Genomic DNA, 24,092 nt, shown 5'->3' with positions numbered 1-24,092 from the left:
AGAGTGAGCGCGAGAGCGAGAGCGAGAGCGCGAGAGAGAGAGAGAACGCGAGAGAGAGAACGCGAGAGAGAGAACGCGAGAGAGAGAACGCGAGAGAGAGAACGCGAGAGCGGGAGCGGGAGCGGGAGCGGGAGCGGGAGAGGGAGCGGGAGAGGGAGCGGGAGAGGGAGCGGGAGAGGGAGCGCGCGCGCGATGAGCGGGAGCGAGAGAGAGAGCGCGCGCGCGATGAGCGGGAGCGAGAGAGCGCGCGCGCGATGAGCGGGAGCGAGAGAGAGAGCGCGCGCGCGAGAGAGCGGGAGCGAGAGAGAGAGCGCGCGCGCGAGAGAGCGGGAGCGAGAGAGAGAGCGCGCGCGCGAGAGAGCGGGAGCGAGAGAGAGAGCGCGCGCGCGAGAGAGCGGGAGCGAGAGAGAGAGCGCGCGCGCGAGAGAGCGGGAGCGAGAGAGCGCGCGCGCGAGAGAGCGGGAGCGAGAGAGAGAGCGCGCGCGCGAGAGAGCGGGAGCGAGAGAGAGAGCGCGCGCGCGAGAGAGCGGGAGCGAGAGAGAGAGCGCGCGCGCGAGAGAGCGGGAGCGAGAGAGAGAGCGCGCGCGCGAGAGAGCCGGAGCGAGAGAGAGAGCGCGCGCGCGAGAGAGCCGGAGCGAGAGAGAGAGCGCGCGCGCGAGAGAGCCGGAGCGAGAGAGAGAGCGCGCGCGCGAGAGAGCCGGAGCGAGAGAGAGAGCGCGCGCGCGAGAGAGCCGGAGCGAGAGAGAGAGCGCGCGCGCGAGAGAGCCGGAGCGAGAGAGAGAGCGCGCGCGCGAGAGAGCGGGAGCGAGAGAGAGAGCGCGCGCGCGAGAGAGCGGGAGCGAGAGAGAGAGCGCGCGCGCGAGAGAGCCGGAGCGAGAGAGAGAGCGCGCGCGCGAGAGAGCGGGAGCGAGAGAGAGAGCGCGCGCGCGAGAGAGCGGGAGCGAGAGAGAGAGCGCGCGCGCGAGAGAGCGGGAGCGAGAGAGAGAGCGCGCGCGCGAGAGAGCGGGAGCGAGAGAGAGAGCGCGCGCGCGAGAGAGCGGGAGCGAGAGAGAGAGCGCGCGCGCGAGAGAGCGGGAGCGAGAGAGAGAGCGCGCGCGCGCGAGAGAGCGGGAGAGAGAGAGAGAGAGAGAGCGCAGCGCGCGATGAGCGGGAGCGAGAGAGAGAGCGCGCGCGCGATGAGCGGGAGCGAGAGAGAGAGCGCGCGCGCGATGAGCGGGAGCGAGAGAGAGAGCGCGCGCGCGATGAGCGGGAGCGAGAGAGAGAGCGCGCGCGCGATGAGCGGTAGCGAGAGAGAGCGCGCGCGCGAGAGCGGGAGCGAGAGAGAGAGCGCGCGCGCGAGAGAGCGGGAGCGAGAGAGAGAGCGCGCGCGCGAGAGAGCGGGAGCGAGAGAGAGAGCGCGCGCGCGATGAGCGGGAGCGAGAGAGAGAGCGCGCGCGCGATGAGCGGGAGCGAGAGAGAGAGCGCGCGCGCGATGAGCGGGAGCGAGAGAGAGAGCGCGCGCGCGATGAGCGGGAGCGAGAGAGAGAGCGCGCGCGCGATGAGCGGGAGCGAGAGAGAGAGCGCGCGCGCGATGAGCGGGAGCGAGAGAGAGAGCGCGCGCGCGATGAGCGGGAGCGAGAGAGAGAGCGCGCGCGCGATGAGCGGGAGCGAGAGAGAGCGCGCGCGCGATGAGCGGGAGCGAGAGAGAGAGCGCGCGCGCGATGAGCGGGAGCGAGAGAGAGCGCGCGCGCGAGAGCGGGAGCGAGAGAGAGAGCGCGCGCGCGAGAGAGCGGGAGCGAGAGAGAGAGCGCGCGCGCGAGAGAGCGGGAGCGAGAGAGAGAGCGCGCGCGCGAGAGAGCGGGAGCGAGAGAGAGAGCGCGCGCGCGAGAGAGCGGGAGCGAGAGAGAGAGCGCGCGCGCGAGAGAGCGGGAGCGAGAGAGAGAGCGCGCGCGCGAGAGAGCGGGAGCGAGAGAGAGAGCGCGCGCGCGATGAGCGGGAGCGAGAGAGAGAGCGCGCGCGCGATGAGCGGGAGCGAGAGAGAGAGCGCGCGCGCGATGAGCGGGAGCGAGAGAGAGAGCGCGCGCGCGATGAGCGGGAGCGAGAGAGAGAGCGCGCGCGCGAGAGCGGGAGCGAGAGAGAGAGCGCGCGCGCGATGAGCGGGAGCGAGAGAGAGCGCGCGCGCGAGAGCGGGAGCGAGAGAGAGAGCGCGCGCGCGAGAGAGCGGGAGCGAGAGAGAGAGCGCGCGCGCGAGAGAGCGGGAGCGAGAGAGAGAGCGCGCGCGCGAGAGAGCGGGAGCGAGAGAGAGAGCGCGCGCGCGATGAGCGGGAGCGAGAGAGAGAGCGCGCGCGCGATGAGCGGGAGCGAGAGAGAGAGCGCGCGCGCGATGAGCGGGAGCGAGAGAGAGAGCGCGCGCGCGAGAGCGGGAGCGAGAGAGAGAGCGAGCGCGAGAGCGAGCGCGAGAGCGAGGGCGAGAGCGAGGGCGAGAGCGAGGGCGAGAGCGAGCGAGCGCGAGAGCGCGCGAGAGCGAGAGCGAGAGCGAGAGCGAGAGCGAGCGAGCGCGAGAGCGAGCGAGAGCGAGAGCGCGCGAGAGCGAGAGCGCGCGAGAGCGAGAGCGCGCGAGAGCGAGAGCGCGCGAGAGTGCGAGAGGGAGAGAGAGCAAGAGCGCGAGAGGGAGAGAGAGCAAGAGCGCGAGCGAGTGCGAGAGAGAGCGCGAGAGAGAGCGCGCGAGAGAGAGCGCGAGAGAGAGCGCGAGAGAGAGCGCGAGAGAGAGCGCGAGAGAGAGAGCGCGAGAGAGAGCGCGAGAGAGAGCGCGAGAGAGAGCGCGAGAGAGAGCGCGAGAGCAAAAGCACAAGAGCGCGAGAGAGAGAGCGAGAGAGAGCGCGCGAGAGCGAGCGCGAGAGCGAGCGCGAGAGCGAGCGAGAGAGCGAGCGAGAGAGAGAGCGAGAGAGAGAGCGAGAGAGAGAGCGCGAGAGAGAGCGAGAGAGAGAGCGAGAGAGAGAGCGAGAGAGAGAGCGAGAGAGAGAGCGCGAGAGAGAGCGAGAGAGAGAGCGCGAGAGAGAGCGCGAGAGAGAGCGCGAGAGAGAGCGCGAGAGAGAGCGCGAGAGAGAGCGAGAGAGAGAGCGAGAGAGAGAGCGAGAGAGAGAGCTAGAGAGAGAGCGCGAGAGCGAGCGCGAGAGAGAGCGCGAGAGAGAGCGAGAGAGAGAGCGCGAGAGAGAGCGCGAGAGAGAGCGAGAGAGAGAGCGAGAGAGAGAGCGAGAGAGAGAGCGAGAGAGAGAGTGCGCGAGAGCGAGAGTGAGCGCGAGAGCGAGCGAGAGTGAGCGCGAGAGCGAGAGCGAGAGCGCGAGAGAGAGAGAGAACGCGAGAGAGAGAACGCGAGAGAGAGAACGCGAGAGAGAGAACGCGAGAGAGAGAACGCGAGAGAGAGAACGCGAGAGCGGGAGCGGGAGCGGGAGCGGGAGCGGGAGCGGGAGCGGGAGAGGGAGCGGGAGAGGGAGCGGGAGAGGGAGCGGGAGAGGGAGCGGGAGAGGGAGCGGGAGAGGGGAGCGGGCGCGCGATGAGCGGGAGCGAGAGAGAGAGCGCGCGCGCGATGAGCGGGAGCGAGAGAGCGCGCGCGCGATGAGCGGGAGCGAGAGAGAGAGCGCGCGCGCGATGAGCGGGAGCGAGAGAGAGAGCGCGCGCGCGATGAGCGGGAGCGAGAGAGAGAGCACGCGCGAGAGAGAGCGGGCGCGCGAGAGAGCGGGCGCGCGAGAGAGCGGGCGCGCGAGAGAGCGGGCGCGCAAGAGAGCGGGCGCGCGAGAGAGCGGGCGCGCAAGAGAGCGGGCGCGCAAGAGAGCGGGCGCGCAAGAGAGCGGGCGCAAGAGAGCGGGCGCAAGAGAGCGGGCGCAAGAGAGAGCGGGCGCAAGAGAGAGCGGGCGCAAGAGAGAGAGCGCGCGCGCGAGAGCGGGAGCGCGAGAGAGCGCGCGCGCGCGCGAGAGCGGGAGCGAGAGAGAGCGGGAGCGAGAGAGAGAGCGCGCGCGCGAGAGAGCGGGAGCGAGAGAGAGAGCGCGCGCGCGAGAGAGCGGGAGCGAGAGAGAGAGCGCGCGCGCGAGAGAGCGGGAGCGAGAGAGAGAGCGCGCGCGCGAGAGAGCGGGAGCGAGAGAGAGAGCGCGCGCGCGAGAGAGCGGGAGCGAGAGAGAGAGCGCGCGCGCGAGAGAGCGGGAGCGAGAGAGCGCGCGCGCGAGAGAGCGGGAGCGAGAGAGAGAGCGCGCGCGCGAGAGAGCGGGAGCGAGAGAGAGAGCGCGCGCGCGAGAGAGCGGGAGCGAGAGAGAGAGCGCGCGCGCGAGAGAGCCGGAGCGAGAGAGAGAGCGCGCGCGCGAGAGAGCCGGAGCGAGAGAGAGAGCGCGCGCGCGAGAGAGCCGGAGCGAGAGAGAGAGCGCGCGCGCGAGAGAGCCGGAGCGAGAGAGAGAGCGCGCGCGCGAGAGAGCCGGAGCGAGAGAGAGAGCGCGCGCGCGAGAGAGCCGGAGCGAGAGAGAGAGCGCGCGCGCGAGAGAGCGGGAGCGAGAGAGAGAGCGCGCGCGCGAGAGAGCGGGAGCGAGAGAGAGAGCGCGCGCGCGAGAGAGCCGGAGCGAGAGAGAGAGCGCGCGCGCGAGAGAGCGGGAGCGAGAGAGAGAGCGCGCGCGCGAGAGAGCGGGAGCGAGAGAGAGAGCGCGCGCGCGAGAGAGCGGGAGCGAGAGAGAGAGCGCGCGCGCGAGAGAGCGGGAGCGAGAGAGAGAGCGCGCGCGCGAGAGAGCGGGAGCGAGAGAGAGAGCGCGCGCGCGCGAGAGAGCGGGAGAGAGAGAGAGAGAGAGAGCGCGCGCGCGATGAGCGGGAGCGAGAGAGAGAGCGCGCGCGCGATGAGCGGGAGCGAGAGAGAGAGCGCGCGCGCGATGAGCGGGAGCGAGAGAGAGAGCGCGCGCGCGATGAGCGGGAGCGAGAGAGAGAGCGCGCGCGCGATGAGCGGTAGCGAGAGAGAGCGCGCGCGCGAGAGCGGGAGCGAGAGAGAGAGCGCGCGCGCGCGAGAGCGGGAGCGAGAGAGAGAGCGCGCGCGCGAGAGAGCGGGAGCGAGAGAGAGAGCGCGCGCGCGAGAGAGCGGGAGCGAGAGAGAGAGCGCGCGCGCGATGAGCGGGAGCGAGAGAGAGAGCGCGCGCGCGATGAGCGGGAGCGAGAGAGAGAGCGCGCGCGCGATGAGCGGGAGCGAGAGAGAGAGCGCGCGCGCGATGAGCGGGAGCGAGAGAGAGAGCGCGCGCGCGATGAGCGGGAGCGAGAGAGAGCGCGCGCGCGATGAGCGGGAGCGAGAGAGAGAGCGCGCGCGCGATGAGCGGGAGCGAGAGAGAGAGCGCGCGCGCGATGAGCGGGAGCGAGAGAGAGCGCGCGCGCGAGAGCGGGAGCGAGAGAGAGAGCGCGCGCGCGAGAGAGCGGGAGCGAGAGAGAGAGCGCGCGCGCGAGAGAGCGGGAGCGAGAGAGAGAGCGCGCGCGCGAGAGAGCGGGAGCGAGAGAGAGAGCGCGCGCGCGAGAGAGCGGGAGCGAGAGAGAGAGCGCGCGCGCGAGAGAGCGGGAGCGAGAGAGAGAGCGCGCGCGCGATGAGCGGGAGCGAGAGAGAGAGCGCGCGCGCGATGAGCGGGAGCGAGAGAGAGAGCGCGCGCGCGATGAGCGGGAGCGAGAGAGAGAGCGCGCGCGCGATGAGCGGGAGCGAGAGAGAGAGCGCGCGCGCGAGAGCGGGAGCGAGAGAGAGAGCGCGCGCGCGATGAGCGGGAGCGAGAGAGAGCGCGCGCGCGAGAGCGGGAGCGAGAGAGAGAGCGCGCGCGCGAGAGAGCGGGAGCGAGAGAGAGAGCGCGCGCGCGAGAGAGCGGGAGCGAGAGAGAGAGCGCGCGCGCGAGAGAGCGGGAGCGAGAGAGAGAGCGCGCGCGCGATGAGCGGGAGCGAGAGAGAGAGCGCGCGCGCGATGAGCGGGAGCGAGAGAGAGAGCGCGCGCGCGATGAGCGGGAGCGAGAGAGAGAGCGCGCGCGCGAGAGCGGGAGCGAGAGAGAGAGCACGCGCGAGAGAGAGAGCGCGCGCGCGAGAGCGGGAGCGAGAGAGAGAGCGCGCGCGCGAGAGCGGGAGCGAGAGAGAGAGCGAGAGAGAGAGCGCGCGAGAGCGGGAGCGAGAGAGTGAGCGCGCGAGAGAGCGGGAGCGAGAGAGAGAGCGCGCGCGCGATGAGCGGGAGCGAGAGAGAGAGCGCGCGCGCGATGAGCGGGAGCGAGAGAGAGAGCACGCGCGAGAGAGAGAGCGCGCGCGCGAGAGCGGGAGCGAGAGAGAGAGCGCGCGCGCGAGAGCGGGAGCGAGAGCAGAGAGCGAGAGAGCGAGAGCGCGAGCGAGAGCAGGAGCGAGAGAGTGAGCGCGCGAGAGCGGGAGCGAGAGAGTGAGCGCGCGAGAGCGGGAGCGAGAGAGTGAGCGCGCGAGAGCGGGAGCGAGAGAGTGAGCGCGCGAGAGCGGGAGCGAGAGAGTGAGCGCGCGAGAGCGGGAGCAAGAGAGAGTGTGCGCGAGAGATCGCGCGAGAGCACGAGATGGAGCGAGCACGCGAGAGCGCGAGTGAGAGAGACCGAGAGCGCGCGAGAGAGAGAGACCGAGAGCGCGCGAGAGAGAGAGACCGAGAGCGCGCGAGAGAGAGAGACCGAGAGCGCGCAAGAGACAGCATCTGTTTGGACAAGTGTGTGAGAGAGTGTATAGTAGTGGGGTCACCTGTAGTGCAACATGAACACAAAATCCCAGTTGAGGCCATCCTCATAGGTCCTGAGCTTGGCTATCAACTTGTGCTTGGCGACTCTGCATGTTGTGTGCTCTGACGTCCCATCTTGGAGCACATTTATCTGAAGATCCGAGGCCAAATGTCCTTAATTGCTGAAGTGCTCCCCCACCGGGAGGGAACATTCCTGTCTGGCAATTGTTGCACGATGTCCCACAAACATGAATCTATGGGGTGAATTTGTATTGGCGCATACTTTTTATTTTGTTCAAAAAGCACACTGTTTATAAGCAGTCACTCAATATGGCATCTTATAAATTCCTACTTTAGAAATACTGACTTTACCTACTTTAGAAAGTCTGACTTCAATCTAAAACACAAACAGATTCTAAACAAAGTCTCACACTAACACGCATTGCCTGACCTAAAATATCATCTCTTCTTTACACTGATAAAATTTTTACTTTTCTCAGGGCCGTGACTCGAAAGGAAAGCGGGGATTTCAACATATATGTTAATCAATTAAAACATTCTAACTGATTAAAGATTTGACGGCATCTTAGGCTTGTTTCGTATATCCTCATCAATGGTGTGAACCTCTGATTTTTTCCTTTTAAATTCTGTGACTGACACTAGCTCTCTCACTAACACCTGAAGGAGGACTGAGGCTCCGAAAGCTTGTCTTTTCAAACAAACCTGTTGGACTATAAATTGGTGGATAATAAAATGTGAGGCTGGATGAACACAGCAGGCCAAGCAGCATCTCAGGAGCACAAAAGCTGACGTTTTGGGCCTAGACCCTTCATCAGAGGTGTTGAGTGACTTCTGACCTGTGAAAGAGAGACTGGCTGTTCACCCCATTCATGCCTCTCATGATTTTATGAACCTCCGTCAGGTCACCCCTCAGCCTCCGATGCTCCAGGGAGAATAGCCCCAACTTATGCAGAATAAAAACAGAAAGAACTGCGGATTGTGTAAACCAGGAAAAAAAACACAAGTTGCTGTAAAAGCTCAGCAGATCTAGCAGTGTGTGGAGAAAACAGAGTTAATGTTTCTTTAACCCGAAATTTCTGTTTTTGTCCCAGCCTATGCAGCCTCGCCCTTTTGCTCAAATCCTCAAACTCCGGCAACATCCTTGTCAATCCTTTCTGAACCGTTCCAAGTTTCACAACCTCTTTCCTATAAAAGAGAGACCAGAATTTAATGCAGTATTCCAAAAAAGGCGCAAACAAATGTCCTGTACAGCTGCAACATGACATCCCAACTCCTATATCCAATGCACTGACCAACAAAGGCAAGTGTATCAAACACCTTCTTCACTACCCCATCTACCTGAGATCAAGGAACTATGAACCCGCACCCCAAGGTCTCCTTGTTCAACAACACTCCCCAAGACCTCACCATGAAGTGTGTAAGTCCTGCCCTGATTTGCCTCACCAAAATGCAACAACTCACATTTATCTAAATTAAACTTCACGTGCCATTCCTTGGCTCATTGCCCCTCTGATAAAGGTCCTGTAGTCGGCTGAGATAACCTCCTTTGCTGTCCACTAATCACCATAGTTCCTATATTCACACGCAAATCAGCAAAGCGTCTAGTATCTTGGCTTCATAAATAGTGGCACAAAGTATAAAAGCGGAGATGTTATACAGAGCTTTTATAAAGTGAAATATTCTAGTTATAGAATATTTCATCCAGTTCTACTCACCATACTTTGGGAAGGATTTGAGGATGTTTCAGAGGACACAGAGGAGAATTACAGAATGTAGAGAAAGTAGACCAAGAAAAGCTGGCAAGGCAAAGAACAGGGTACAGAGATTTCATATTTTGATCAGAAGCACAGGAGGAATGTGAGGAAGGACATTTTTTTAAGGCAGCAAGAGGTAATGTCTCGTTCTCCCTTTCAAATGATCGTCAATGAAGGATTTCAAAACAAAATGAGACAGCTACTTGAGGGGAAATAAAGTTGTAGGACTGTGGGGGAAAAGGTGCAGAACTGCAGGAAATAAGCAGAGCAATTTGACTGATTGGATTGCTGTAGAAAGCTAGCATGAGTTATTAAAATCCCTTCCTTTTGAACTGTCGTGACAACATGTAAATTACCTAAGCGGATATTAGGACAGTTGACAAAAAGCACAGGCAATAAAACAAGTTCAAGTTTTTTGAGAAGACATTTTTTGTAGCTTGGGTTGTTGACGCAGCCGTTGACTTGTTTGCTGAACTGGTAAGTTTGTTTGTAGGCGTTTCAGACCACACTAGATAAAATCATCAGTGCACCTCCAGTGAAGCATCGGTATTCTGTCCAGTTTGCAATTTAAGTATCTCAGGTTGCTGGGGTAGGTGGCATAATTTGCAGATTTGTTTCTTCATGATTAGTATGTGGAGTCCAGCTTTACATGTTTGTTAATGGCGTTCCAGTTTGAGTGCCCGGCCTCTCAGAATTCTTGTGCCTGGCTTTGCTTGGCTTGTCCGAGGATGGCTGCATTGTCCCAGTTTAATTGGTATCCCTTTTGGTTTGGAAATGACCGACAATTAGTCATGTCTCTTGGTAACTAGTTGGTATTTGTGAATCTTGATGGCTAGTTTCATTCCGGTCTGCCCAGTATAATGTTTTTGGCAGTTTAAAGTATTGACAAAGATCTGTAGCTCGGGTTGTGGGTGACATTGTTGACTTGCTTGCCAAACTGTTTGTTTTTGTTCAGAGGTTTCGTCACCATGCAAGGTGACATCATCAGTGGAGCCTCTGATGTAGACTTCATCGGAGGCTCACTTGATATCACCTAGCATGGTGACGAAACATTTGAACAAAAATAAACCAGATTTGGACAGTCTTTGCGCGGTATCTTAGAAATAACGTTGGCTCTGTTTGTTGTTACTGACAAGAATAAAGGATCCGGCAACCACAACCAACAGAACCAATGGAAGGAAACTAGTCACCAGGGAACATGACCTATTCTTGCTCATTTCAATATACATGGACAAGGAAGGACACCAATTTGACTGGGACAAGCCAACAAAAGCCATGCACAAGAATTCCTGGAGGCTTAGCATTCAAAACTTAACAAACATGTAGAACTGGACCGCATATACCAACCACTAAGCAACAAAACCGGAAGTGATGCCACCCACACCAGCAAACCGAGACACATAAATAGCAAGTGGGACAGAACACCAACACTTCACTGGAGACTCACTGATGATGTTACCTAGTATGGTGTTGAAATGTCTGCAAACAAGCTTACTAGCTCAGCAAGCAAGTCAACAACCAAAATAAGATGGATTTCAATGCTCCATATCTAGGCACAACTTGCAGCAGTTAATATTGGGGATGCATGCGAGGCCAGAACTGAGAAAGTGCAGATGTCAGCAAGGTAGTTACAAGTCAAAATATGGGGCGTGTATTGAAGGATATGAAAACAATCATAGAACAGTTACAGCACAGAAGGCGATTCAAGTCATTGTGCCCATGGTGTTCCTCTGAAAGTTCAACATATCCTGTGCCAGTCCTTTATCTTTTCCTCTCCCTCAGTATTATAAAACAAACTCCTATCTGACAAAGAATCTGTATGTCAGCGATCATAGGGGTGGAGGGGGAGGGGGCAAACAGTTAGGGCAGTGGGGCAGAAGTTAATGAAGATGGGAGGTTACGCAGAAAAGTAGTGCAATGGAGAAAAAAAATAAAAGGAGGAAACAAAATTGAGCGAGGGTTCCAGCACAACTCAGGAACTGAGGCTGGGGTTACGCGGAAGAGATGGTAAGAATTGCCAATGCTGGAGTCAGAGATAACACAATGTGGAGCTGGAGGAGCGGAGCGGGCCAGGTAGCAGCAGAGCAGCAGGAAAGCTGACATTTAGGGTTGGGATCTGGGTGAGTAATGAATACCAAGGGCACTGAATGGCGGAGAGGGCTCGAAGGGCCGAACGGCCTACTCCTGCTCCTAGCTCTTATTACCGAGTACTCCATTACTGAGGAAATGACAGGCGCTGTAGTAGAGGGGCCCAGCTTGGAAAAAGGACGCGAGGTTGCAGGACCCAGCCGACTCCTGACACCCACCTCTGGTAGCTGCGCTTCAAGGGGACAGCACTGCTCCGGTTAGGAACACTGAGAGGTGGAGCTGCCGGGGTAGTAGACAGAAGAGAGGCGATATTGCCTCGGATCCATTCGTACATATCCCGGTGGAGGCGAGGAGTGAGGCCTGGGCCTAGCACCGGGCCGGTTGCCAGGGAAACGGCAGTGTGCGCGCATGCGTAGCTTGTCTCGTTCTCGGTGGATCCTCCTTCGCTTCACTGACTGATAGGTATAATACAAGCCAAGTAATTTTGATAAACCTCTACCTTTTTTGCAGACCCGAAATATCCCTGTATGCAACGTCACAACTCGCTGTTTTATCTTGTTGTATCACCATCAGTGGTTGTGCTGTTGTTCGGGTGAGCTGAATATTACTCCTTAAAATCCCAGTCTCTGCTTAAAGTATCCTCCCCCAGCAACCCACAGTTTCTCCTTAAGGACTGACCTTCGATAAACCGCCCCCGCCAATCTCTCCTGAAACCATCCTTCCCTCCTTGAACTCGAAGACTCTTTTTAAAGCATCCTTCCGTCTCTAAACCCCCGTGTTCTCCTTAAGCACCGACAATCCCTAAATCTCCAATCTTTCCTTAAACCATGCTTCTCTCCTTACACTCCCAGTATTTCCTGAACACAATCAACGTAACATTGAATAATTTAAGGGAAGGAAAAACGGCGATTTGTGAAACAGAACTTTTAAATTTTAGTAACGAATTTGGAGGGATGAGATAACCGTTGGCAACAGTAAGTGAGCTGACGTTTCGGGCCTAGACCCTTCTTCGGAAATGTGGGAGGGGAAGGGGTTTCTGAAATAAATAGGGAGAGGGGGGAGGGGGGAGGCGGATAGAGGAGAAGATAGGTGGAGACGAGACAGACAGGTCTAAGAGGCAGGGATGAGCCAGTAATGGTAAGTGTAGATGGGGGAGCCGATATGTCAGCCCAGGGAAGACGGACAGGTCAAGGGGGCGGGATGAGATTAGTCGGTAGGAAATGGGGATGCGGCTCGAGGTGAGAGGAAGAACAGGTGAGGGAGGCGGGGACAGGCTGGGCTGGTTTTGGGATACTGTGGGGGAAGGGGAGATTTTGAAGCTTGTGAAGTCCACATTAATACCATTGTATAACCCCTCCCCCCACCACGTGGACTTCACAAGCTTCAAAATCTCCTTTCCCCACGACATCCCAAAACCAGCTCAGCCTGTCCCCACCTCCCTCATCTGTTCTTCCTCTCACCTATCCCCTCCTCCCAACTCGGGCCGCACCTCCACTTCCCACCCACTAACCTCATCCCGCCTCCTTGACCTGTCCGTCCTCCCCGGACTGACCTATCCCCTCCCCATGTATACTCTCCTCCACTTATCTTCTCCTCTATCCATCTTCGGTCTGCCTCCCCCTCTCTCCCTATTCATTTCAGAACCCTCTCCCCCTCCCCCTCTCTGATGAAGGGTCTAGGCCCGAAACGTCAGCTTTTGTGCTCCTGGAATATGAGTTGCTGTTCCCAATGCGGCATTGTTGTGGCACTGCAGGAGGCCCAGGACGGACATGTCAATGGAGTGGACGGAACAGGAACTCATATTCCGCTTGGGAACCCTGCAACCCAATGAGTGCAGTGGAAGCAAAAACAATGATTTCACAAGTGATGACGAAGGCAGATCGCAAGATCGAGAAACTTTTAAAGAGCAACAAAGGGTTACTAAAAAAAAGTCAGAAAAAAGAGTAAAGGTAAATTATGACAAGACCAATGCGAAATATAAAAACAGTTAGCAAAAGCTTCTTTAACTGTACAAAAGTGAAGAGTGTAGATAAAGTGAATGTGGGTCCCTTGGAGGATAAGACTGGGGTGTCAATAGCGTGGAACACAGAAATGGCCCATTCACCCAACCTATCTGTATCCATTTGTTTTTCCGAAGATGGGTCTAGGCCTGAAACGTCAGCTTTCCCGTTCTATAATGCTGCGTGGCCTGCTGTGTTCATCCAGTTGTACACCTCATTATCTCTGTATTCACTTGAAAATTTGTTTTTCATCTTTGGCAATATTTTGCTTCAGTTTTTACAGTCCAGGACACTAGTACTATCCCATAGTGGCCGGTAATGCAGAGTTTACAAAAAAGTCTGAAGCTGGAACAAATAATCACACAGGAAAAAAGTATTGAGCAAACTAATGGGATTAAAGGTAGATAAGCCCCCAGGGCCTGATGGCTTAGAATTTAGGATCTTAAAGAAAGTAGCATCAGATAAAGTGGATTCAATGGTTATGATATTCCAAAACTCCTTGGATGCAGCAAAGGTTCCAATGGATTGGAAAAATGGTAATATAATACCTGAGAATGAGGTAGAAAGGAACAGATACAAGTTCCGTTGCAAGTTACAAAACCCTAACTTAGAAATATATTGCCAATCCTTTATGGCCATGAGTTGAGAACCTGAAATTCCATATCCAATAGCTCATGACAGGGGAAGAACTTTCACCTGCAGTAGCTGCAATAAGGAGGTTCACCAGATTCTTCTTACCCACTGTTAAGGATGAGTAATAAACTGTGGTCCTCATTGCAATGCCAATATTCCCATACATTAACAATATAACGGGAAGCAATTATTGATGCACTCATTGGAATATTTCAATTTTCTCTTGATTCAGGATTTCCAATCCTGTGAGATTGGGAAATTGCCAGTGTTACTTCGCTATTTATAAACATTTAAAATATACATTGGAAATTTTGTCGAAAAGTCCTTAGGCAAACTATGGAGTCAGAGAGTCATACAGTACAGAAACAGACCGTTCAGTCCAACCAGACCATGCTGACCAAGATCCCAAGCTAAACTAGTCCCGCCTGCCTGCACTCGGCCTATATCCCTTCAACCTTTCCCATTCATGTACTTATCTAAATATTCTTTAAACATTGTAACTGCACCTGCATCCACCACTTCCTCTGCAAGTTCATTCCACCCATGAATCACTCTTTCTATAAAAAAATGCTGCTCGTGCCTTTTTAAAATCTTTCTTCTCCCTAAAAATATGGCCCCTACCTTTGATGTTCCCTATCCTAGGGGGAAAAAAACACTTGCCATTCACCTTATTGAAACCCTTCATTATTTTGTAAATGTCTCTTAGATCACCACCTACCCTCCAGTGAAAAAAGTCCCAACCTATCCAACCTCTCCTTATAACTCAAACCTTCCATCCTGGTAAATATCTTCTGAAGTCTTTCCAACATAATAATATCCTTTCTATAACTTGAGACCAGAACTGGACACAGTATTCCAGAAGAGGCTCCACTGACTTGTACAATCTCAACATAATGTTCCAGCTCTAATACTCAAAGGTCTGAACAATGAAGGCAAGCATGCTAAACACCTTCTTAACCACCTTATTTATATGAGATACAAATTTCAAAGAATTATGTAACTGAACCCCTAGGTCCCTCTGTTCATCTCTATGACTGTATGATTACCAAAATGAATTGATGAAAAAGAATGAACATTAAATTGTAACAAATAAATCATGTCCGTTAACTATAGCTGAATTCTGAGGAGGTTGCTAGCATGGCACATATTATTAACATGGACTAGCAGAATACTTTTGATAGATTCCAATCAAGGGACTGCTAAAAAAAAATGCAAGTACAATACATGAAATCAGAAGCATATTTAATAATCAGAATATATTTAAAGGAATCGAATGAGACAGACAGCAGAAAATTTGAAGGCCACGACTGATTGACTTTTATTTGGCAAGAGTAGTAAGGAAAATGATGATTAGATGGGAGTAATATGCCAATCTACCATTGAATGGTAGAACAGGCTCAAGGGACTGAATGGCCTACCCCAGTACTTCTATCCTTCACATGAAGGAAAGCAAGAGGTGAAAATCAGCAGCATTTAAGCTGCAGCCTGGTGGCAGAAGAATCATGGAGTTGAAATTCGCAGTCAGAATTTCCAGGGACCCCTCCCATTGTGTTTCCAATGCTGGTAGTTATGCTCAAAAAAATCATACTACTGTAAAGTTGTCTAATTTGTTGGATAGCTCTCCCAACCTTTGCACCAATCTCCTGCAGTTAATGTGGAGGACTTTGTAAGTCCATTGGCAAACTGGTTACTCCTGAATGGTTTGTGATAATACTCTTTTTGGAGTGGTTTGCTGTAATTGAATGGAGTGCTCAGTTGAGGATCTACCCACGACACAGTTTCAGTTTAAGAAGGAGGCTCTTGCCATTACGATTTCAAGAACAATTCATGATGGACAACAAATGTTGGCCATGCCAGCAAAGCTCACATTCCACAAATTAATAAAAATAAATTCCTTAATTCTGCCTTATTTTCTAGTGACTTATTACATTTTTTCTAAAAATCCCTATTTACCACAAGAATTGCATCTGTCAGACCCAGTCTTTATTATTTCAAAGTATTGCAAACTGCTGGTCAAATCTTTTAGGTAACTGCAAAATAGCTAAAATCTTTATTTTTAAAAATGAGTAATTTTGCTGTAATACACATGAAGTGATAAAAGTGTAAATAACAGACTGCAGTTTGGTTTTGAAGGGATGATATCTTCTCAGCTTTTTGTCACATTACAGTTTTGAGAATGCCATAACTATGGGTGGCACAGCAACTCAGTGATTAGCATTGCTGCCTCACAGCGCTAGGCACCCAAGTTCGATTTCACCATTGGGTGACTGACTGTGTGGAATTTGCACATTCTCCCTGCATTTGCATGGGTTTCCTCTGGGTGCTCCGGTTTCCTCCCACAGTCCAAAGATGTGCAGGCTAGGTGTATTGGCCATGCTAAATTGCCTGTAGTGTTCAGGGATGTGTAGATTCGGTGGGCTATAGGGGATGGGGTCTGGGTGGGATGCTCTGAGGGTTGGTGTGGATTTGTTGGGCCAAAGAGCCTGTTTCCAAATTGTGGAGATTCTATAAAAATAAATTTCATTCTCAGCTTCACCTAGTGCTGTTGTGAACCATCAGGTCCTGCTAATGTGACTGTCGTTTGAGTTACACCACCTTCTCTTGAAAAATAATTTTCACTGACTAGTTTCAAACCAATTCTGGTGTTCTGCAAATGCTCCTTTACTTCATGGTATTTTATTTGATTTTACCATAGTTTCATGTGAACAGGTGGAGCATACAGAATTGGGAATCCCTAGCCACGTTCATGTTCTTGCTAGTTATAATTTTGGTTCTTATTTTCAAATGTCTTTTCTCATAATACCTGGACGAGGACCTACAAACTGACTTCTTCAATAAATCCATTTTTTACTTTTTCATGCTTCAAACACTCTTTTCTGGGCTTCAGGTCTTTCTTACGTGTTCCTATCTACATTCTATTTTGTTTGTCTCTTTTTCCCCTCTTCCCTTTCTTGAATAGTGGTGTAATACTGGCAGCCCTGTGACACCGTTCTATGTGACCAACATCTCTATGGTTTCTGCACCAACCTTCAGTAATGCTACTCTATTTCTTCTATTATTATCATCTTGTCCATATCTTCCCAATCCCCCTTTACTGTAACCTTTGCATCTGTCTTCATGAGGAAGCAAAAGATGTGAAGTAGTAATTTAGTTAACAACGTGTGAAGCTGGATGAACACAGCAGGCCAAGCAGCATCTGAGGAGCTTTTGTGCTCTTTAGATGCTGCTTGACCTGCTGTGTTCAACCAGCTTCACACTTTGTTTTGGGTTCTTAAAACCCAACGTTTTCTCAAATTTACACTTTATAGCTTCATGAACCGTTTTAGGATTAAGTTTAATGCAACCTGCTATTCTTGTTTTTGTAACGTCCCTTTGCGTCTCTTTTTAGCTTTTTCAATTTCTTCCTATACTTTCCATAATTTTCCTAGTCCTTAACTAAAGGTTTGCTTCTGACATTTGCTTTCAGTCTCCACTTTTAGTTTTGTGAACTTTTATTTCCTTTGTCATTTTTTGTTAACATTTACCTATTTTGTGGAACGATTCTTCAGGTTTAGGGCATTTCATAATGAATCAAATGCAAGGTTAAATTGGGCCTCCGTTTCAAAGCAATGACCTTGACACTGTGACAAATTTCCCCCAATATTTTCTGGGATTGTACAAAGGTGCCTCATAGATTCAGAGTGAAACATTGGTGTTCCTGCCATTATTGTATTTCGACTTATATGAATAGACAATAGGTGCTGGAGTAGGCCCTTCGAGCCAGCACCCGCATTCATTACGATCATGGCTGATCATCCACAATCAGTATCCTGTTCCTGCCTTATCCCCATAACCCTTGATTCCACGATCTATAAGAGCTCTGTTTATCTCTTTCTTCAAAGTATTCAGAGAGTTGACCTCCACTGCCTTCTGGAGTAGCGCATTCCCTATATCCACTACTCTCTGGGTGAAGAAGTTATTCCTCAACTCTGTTCTAAATGGCCTACCCCTTATTTTTAAACCGTGTCCTCTGGTTCTGGACTCACCCATCAGCGGAAACATGCTTCCTGCTTCGAGTGTCCAATCCCTTAATAATCTTATACGCCTCTATCAGATCCGCTCTCATCCTTCTAAACTCAAGCATATACAAGCCCAGTCGCTCCAATCTTTCAACATATGATAGTCCCACCATTCCGGGAATTGACCTCGTGAACCTACGCTGCACTCCCCCAATAGCAAGAATGTCCTTCCTCATATTTGGAGGCCAGAACTGCACACAATACTCCAGGTGTGGTCTCACCAGGGCCCTGTACAACTGCAGAAGGACCTCTTTGCTCCTATATTCAATTCCTCTTATGAAGGCCAGCATGCCATTAGCTTTCTTCACTGCCTGCTGTAACTGCATGCTTGCTTTCATTGACAGATGTACAAGAACACCTAGATCTCGTTGTACTTCCCCTTTACCTAACTTGACTCCATTTAGATAGTAATCTGCCTCCCTGTTCTTGCCAAAGTGGATAACCACACATTTATCCACATTAAATTGCATCTGCCATGCATCTGTCCACTCACCTAGCCTTTCCAAGTCACCCTGTATTCTCATAACACCCTCCTCACATTTCACACTGCCACCCAACTTTGTGTCATCAGCAAGTTTGCTAATATTACTTCTAATGCCTTCGTCTATATCATTAATATATATCGTAAACAGCTGTGGTCCCAGCACCAAACCTTGTGGTACTCCACAGGTCACTGCCTGCCATTCCGAAAGGGACTCGTTTATCACTACTCTTTGCTTCCTGTCAGCCAGCCAATTTTCAATCCAACTCAGTATTTTGCCCCCAATACCATGTGCCCTAATTTTGTTCACCAATCTCCTATGCGGGAGTTTATCAAAGGCTTTCTGAAAGTCTAGGTACACCACATCCACTGGCTCTCCCTTACCCATTTTTGTAGATACATCCTCAAAAAAATTCCAGAAGATTAGTCACGTACGATTTCCCCTTCGTAAATCCATGCTGACTCTGACCTATTCTGTTACTGCTATCCAAATGAGTCGTAATTTCATCTTTCGTGATTGACTCCAGCATCTTTCCCACCACTGACATCAGGCTAGCGGGTCTATAATTTCCTGATTTCTCTCTCCCTCCTTTCTTGAAAAGTGGGACAACATTTGCCACCCTCCAATCCATGGGAACTGATCCTGAATCTTAGAACCTTGGAAAATAATTACCAATGCGTCCACGATTTCTAGAACCACTTCCTTAAGTACCCTGGGATGCAGGCCATCAGGTCCCTGGGACTTCAGACCTAAGTCTATCCAACACCATTTCCTGCCTAATATAAATACCCTTCAGTTCATCCATTACCCTAGGTCCTTCGGCCACTATTGCATCTGGGAGATGGATCTGTCTTCACGAGGGAAGACACAAGCAAACTCTTCTGCCATTTCCTTGTTCCCCATAATAAATTCGCCTGTTTCTGTCTTCAAGGGCCCAATTTTAGAATTAACCTTTTTTCCTTCTTTTCACATACCTAAAAATGCTTTTATTATCCTATGTTTTTGGCCAGTTTTCCTTCATAACTGAAAAGGCAATACACAGAGAAAAAATGAGCTATCTGCTGTTGCTCTTTAAAAGCTTCCCAGTCCTCCGGCTTCCCACTCATCTTTGCTATGTTATACATCTCTTATCTTTATGCAGTCCTTAACTTCCCTCAGCAGCCACGGCTGCCCCGCCTCCACTTAGGATCTTTTTTCCTCTTTGGTATGAACTGATCCTGCACCTTCTGCATTATACCCAGAAATACCTGCCATTGTTGTTCCACTGCCATCCCTGCTAGGGTATTGTACCATTGAACATTGGCCAGCTCCTCCCTCATAGCTCCATAGTTCCCTTTATTCAACTGCAATACTGACACTTCCGATTCTCCCTTCTCCCTCTCAAACTGCAGATTAACACATCATATTATAGTCACTGCCTCCTAATGGCTCCTTTACTTTGAGGTCCCTGATCAAATCCGGTTCATTGCACAAACACCAGATCCAGAATTGCCTCCTCCCTGGTAAGCTCCAGTACAAGCTGTTCCAAGAATCCATCTCGGAGGCACTGCACAAACTCCCTTTCTCGGAGTCCAGTACCATCCTGATTTTCCCAGTCTACCTGCATGTTGAAATCTCCCATAATAACTGCAGTGATACCTTTGTGTCAGGCCAATTTCAACTCCTGATTCAACTTGCACCCTACATCCTGACTACTGTTTGGGGGCCTGTAGATAACTGCCATTATGGTCTTTCTACCCTTAGAATTTCTCAGCTCTATCCATACTGACTTTACATCTCCTGATTCTATGCCCCCCCCTCGCAAGGGACTGAACATCATTCCTCACCAACAGGGCCACCCCACCCCCTCTGCCCACCAGTTTGTCCTTTCGATAGCACGTATAGCCTTGAATATTCGTTTCCCAGGCCCTGTCCACTTGAAGCCACGTCTGTTATCCCCACAACATTGTACTTGCCAACTTCCAACTGACCCTCAAGCTCATCCACCTTATTTCTTAAATGAATGCACGAAGAATATAATATTTTTAATTTGTTTCTCCCCTCACCCTTCCTATCAATCCCTATTTCACTTGCCGTACTGTACGATCCTTTGAGTTTTCTGCTCTGTTGATTCTGTTGTCCTTAACTTCTTACTCTTACTTTCCCTTTAACTTGCTTCTTAAATTTCGAGTTTGGCCCCTCCCCCCCCCCAAACTACTTAGTTTAAACACAGCTGTGTAGCAGTGGCAAACCTGCCTGCCAGAATACCAGTCCCCCACTTAAGATGCAAACCGTCCCTCTTGTACAATTTATTCTTACCCCAAAACATACCCCAGTGATCCAAGAATTTAAATCCTTGCTTCTGGCACCAGTCCCTCAGCCACACGTTCAAGTCCATTATCTCTGTCCTGCCCTCTCCAGCCCGAGGAACTGGAAGCAAACCGGAGATAACCACCCTGGAAGTCCTGCTTTTCAGCCTTCTTCAGAGTTCTGAAGTCCCGCTGTAGAATGCCCCTCCTTTTCTTCCTGACGTCATTAGTGCCGACATGCACCACCACCTCTGGCTTTTCACCTTCAACCTTGAGTATTTTCTGCACTCTGTCAGTGACATCCTGGATCCTGGCACCAGCAAGGCAACACACCATCCTCAAATCTCGCCTGTTGCCGCAGAAACCCCTGTCAGTCCCTCTCACAATGGAGTCCCCTATTACCACAGCTCTCCGTGATGTCTGACTACACCAATTTTTGACTCGCAGACCTGTCCACCTCTCAGACTGGCAGTATCGCCTGTCTTGACAGTTTCCAAGACAGTCAGCCTGTTTACAATAGGTGCTTCCACTGGGGTCTCTGGTACTTCATTCATGTCTTCCTTCATCATTGACATTCCCTTTCTCTCTTTAGGTATCGTCGGTGTAATGACCTCGCTGAAGGTCCTGTTCAGAAAATTCTCATTCTTTCGGACGAGCCAGAGGTCATCTAGTTCTTGCTTCAGGGCTGCAACAACCTCCTTCAGAAGCTGAATATGTACACACCTACCACAGCTATAGGAGCCAGAAACATCAGTGTCCCTGACCTCCCACATCATGCATGCAGCAGACTGAATCAGCTTGGCAGTCATGTCTTCACACTCTTCAACAGTGGCGTAATCTCCTCACTGAGCCTCTTCGCCAAAAACCTTGCATTTTACTCACCAGGCACCCCTCAACCCTTGTTTTTTGCTGTGAGTCTGTGGACTCTTAATTCAGTTAGAGGAGGGTGGAAGGGAGGCCCTACCATGTAGGGCCTGGGGCGGAGAACACACCTACTTAAATAGCACTCACTTACCTTCCCAACTGCCTCTCTGCCCTGACCTCACGTCCGCCCGGCTCACGCCACTCTGCTGCAAAAAGCGTGCATTTCCAGATTTGCTGCCAGTAAGGGCTAAAATTTTTTACTTCAATGCACTTTGAGATGACAGCTTCAGTCCCCAGGAAATTTCCTGTACAAACGATAGAAGGACTACCTAAACACTTCTTCATAGGCGTGTGAAAGGCATGGGGTCAGGAAGATTGAAATCACTCTTGTTGGAGACAGTTAGGACTGTAGATGCTGGAAGTTAGAGTCAATAAATGTGGAGCTGGAAAAGCATAGGTCAGACCTCATCCAAGGAGCAGGGAAGTCAATGTCTCCAGCCAAAACCCTTTGTCGGGACTCTGAGGAGCAGGGAAGTCAATGTTTTCAGGCTGAACCCCTTTGTCAGGTCTCCAAGGAAGATTTCCAATTCAGACTATAAACGGGACTAGCTAAGAAAATCAGCGTTGTTGTAGACAGTAAGGACTGTAGATGCTGGAAGTTAGAGTCAATAAGTGTAGAACTGGAAATGCATAGCAGGTCAGACAGACAGAAGTCAATATTTCTAGCCAAAACTCTTCATCGGGACTCTGAGGAGCAGGGAGCAGAGTCCTGATATGGGGTTTCAGCCTGAAACACTGACTTCCCTGCTCCTCAGATGCAGTCTGATCTGCTGTGCCTTTCCAGCTCCACATTTCTTACTCACTCTTCTTGTATCCCAGATGTGTGACTCATCTATGTCCTAGAAAAACAATGTAGTTGTAGACATTAAGTGGGATCAACTATTATGGAGAATGTTAATAAATAGATCTACAGGTCATCCTGTACAGCATTGGGCGTTATGATCGCTTTGTTCTATTTAGTCCGAAGGCATAAAATCAACAAGATCTCTTGAAGAGGTGGTTTGTCAATGTAAGTCTTTCTTTCTTCAAAGTGCCTATTATGCTGACTGAGCTGCTACTTACATAGGAGAAAGAAATAAAGCGAATGCAAGGATGCCTCCCAGCTCAGTCTTTTATTAAAATCTTTTATTCTTGGATTATTTACATTAAAGTCAGTTTATTTTCAAAAGGCATCCACAGAAACTTAACTAGAATTTTTCACATCATAATAATAGTTTGATAGGTTCACGCAGCTTACACTTGCTATGTGGAGGACTTTTGTGGCGTAAAGATGGTGTCCTTACCTCTGAACCAGGAGGGTTCAAGTCCTTCCTGTTCCAGAGGTGTATAATAAAATGTTTAAACAGATTGATTAAAAATATGTGCACTTGATATAGTTGTAAAAAATGTCAGGGTCCAAATAACCACAGGTACTGTTGCCATTTAGTGACAGACAAAACTCATTTTTAAAGTTAAACTAGCTCACTGAATTTTCTCCTGGAGGTTTCAAATACAGACATCCATTCCTGTGTGGCTGAAGTTGGATCAGCTGTTTAAATTCCTTTGAGAAGGGGGCAAAATGATCAACTTCTTGGACAGGGTGAATCTTGGCTCTGGAATTTGCTTCTTGCTCGAATGTTTTTCACTTACTTTCTGATTCACTACAGTCAGAATTGTAAGCAGGTCTTGTCCTCTGGGATGGCAAAAAGAAAATTGTAAGTGTTAGAAAGCAGACAGAAGAATCATATATCAATATTAGGAGTTTTGGTGTATGGGGGCAGACAGCAAAGTGGTGATGAGACCACAATGAAATCAGTCATGATCCAAAGACTTGAAATATTCACTTTGTTTTTCTCCACAGATACTGCCAGTCCTAATAGGTTTCTCCAGCATTCTGTTTGATTCAGTTATGATATCATTGAGTGGGTGGAGCAATCTTGAAGGGCCAAATGGCCGACAACCACTTGGAAGTCGTAAGTTCTAATCTGCCATGCACTGTGGTGGGAACATGGGGGTTAAGAAAGAGATGGCAAGACAAAAACAGCAATGACTAACTTTAGTAAACCTCAAGACAAACTGAATATCTCAAATGAAAGTTACTCAATAGACTCAGAAGTGGAGCATGTGTTGCTGACTCGTTTTTTTTATTCATTAACAGGATGAGTGTGTGTGTTGCTGGCTAGGCAGCAATTATTGCCATCCCTAGTTGCCCAGCAGGCAGTTGAGAGTCAACCACATTGCTGTGGGTCTGCAGTCACATGTAGGCCAGACCAGGCAAAGATGGCAGTTTCCTTCCCTAAAAAGACATTGGTGAACAAGATGCATTTTTCCGACAATCGACAATGGATTCATGGTCATCTTTAGATTTTTAATTCCAAATATTTTATTGAATTCAAATGCCACCATCTGCCATGGCAAGATTCAAACCCAGGTCCCCAGAATGTTACCTGGGTCTCTGGATTGACAGTCCAGCGATAATACCACTAGGCCATTGCCTCCCCAGACACATTACAGATCAACTACACACACACACATTTAGGATACTACTTTTGATAAACAAGTAGAATCTGAAAGAACTTTTTCCCCTGTTAATGCCACATTTACCAGTGTACTAGGAAACAGGAGAAAATTATATTTGATCTAGAAAAGGCAATCTTTAAACAAATGAAACATTGGGCCAGGAATAGGTAATTCTGCTCCTTCAGCCTATTCCAACATTCAATTGGATCATAGAATCACAGAATTGTTATGACATACAAGGAAGCCATTTGGTCCATTGTGCCTGCACCAGTTCTAATACCTATGCCAATCCCCTGACTCTTCCCCACATAACAGCACACCATTTCTATCCGAATAATCTTGGATGCCTCAATGGAACCTGCCTCCACCACATTTCCAAGCAGTGAATTTCATATCCTAACCACTTGTTGCATGAAAAAGCTTTTTCATATGTCACTCTTGCTTTGTTTGCACCTGACTTTAAATCTTCATCCTCTCATTCTTTTTCCTTTCAGGAATGGGAACAGCTTCCTCACTATTGCATTGATTTCCTCCTTTACTAACAATGTAACCCATATCTTTTCCTTTTTGTCTGTGCATCCTAGCACCTTGTAAGAATTTCACTGTAATCACAGTAATGTCATAGCGTTAAAATTTATTGGAGCTGCTAATTCA

General features: G+C 51.1%; 3 protein-coding genes and 1 long non-coding RNA gene across 5 annotated transcripts in view; 2 read left to right on the top strand and 2 right to left on the bottom strand.

The window, feature by feature from the left end:
* The window catches only part of LOC125453895 (sentrin-specific protease 2), a gene marked incomplete at its 5' end in the record, with an annotated part of 165,131 nt that extends 154,129 nt beyond the window's left edge, over nucleotides 1-11,002 (bottom strand). Inside the window, one exon of the mRNA XM_048534007.2 lies at nucleotides 10,773-11,002. Within this exon, the coding sequence (XP_048389964.2) occupies nucleotides 10,773-11,002 (230 nt within the window). The remainder of the gene's footprint in view (nucleotides 1-10,772) is intronic.
* LOC132209831 (putative uncharacterized protein DDB_G0271982) lies at nucleotides 2,953-9,668 on the top strand (the record flags this gene model as incomplete). The annotated part of the gene is made up of 3 exons (XM_059647635.1): nucleotides 2,953-3,006; nucleotides 5,543-5,608; nucleotides 9,603-9,668. Coding segments are annotated over 3 exons (186 nt in total), but the record flags the coding sequence as incomplete, so codon positions are not given.
* Nucleotides 11,003-11,063: 61 nt separating the features above from the next.
* LOC132209806 (uncharacterized) lies at nucleotides 11,064-22,073 on the top strand. The gene is made up of 2 exons (XR_009445914.1): nucleotides 11,064-11,146; nucleotides 20,608-22,073. It is a non-coding gene; the product is annotated as an uncharacterized LOC132209806 (long non-coding RNA).
* Nucleotides 22,049-24,092, bottom strand: part of LOC125453821 (caspase-8-like) — a 62,392-nt gene continuing 60,348 nt past the window's right edge. For both annotated transcript variants that reach the window (XM_048533808.2, XM_048533809.2), the window contains exon 11: nucleotides 22,049-22,611. In XM_048533808.2, the coding sequence (XP_048389765.2) occupies nucleotides 22,464-22,611 (148 nt within the window). In that variant the 3' untranslated portion in view covers nucleotides 22,049-22,463. The remainder of the gene's footprint in view (nucleotides 22,612-24,092) is intronic.

Source organism: Stegostoma tigrinum, chromosome 7, assembly GCF_030684315.1.
Source record: "Stegostoma tigrinum isolate sSteTig4 chromosome 7, sSteTig4.hap1, whole genome shotgun sequence".
In the NCBI taxonomy this organism is placed as follows: domain Eukaryota; kingdom Metazoa; phylum Chordata; class Chondrichthyes; order Orectolobiformes; family Stegostomatidae; genus Stegostoma; species Stegostoma tigrinum.
The sequence above is the reverse complement of the archived record's forward strand: the minus strand, read 5'-3'. Positions and strand labels throughout refer to the sequence as shown.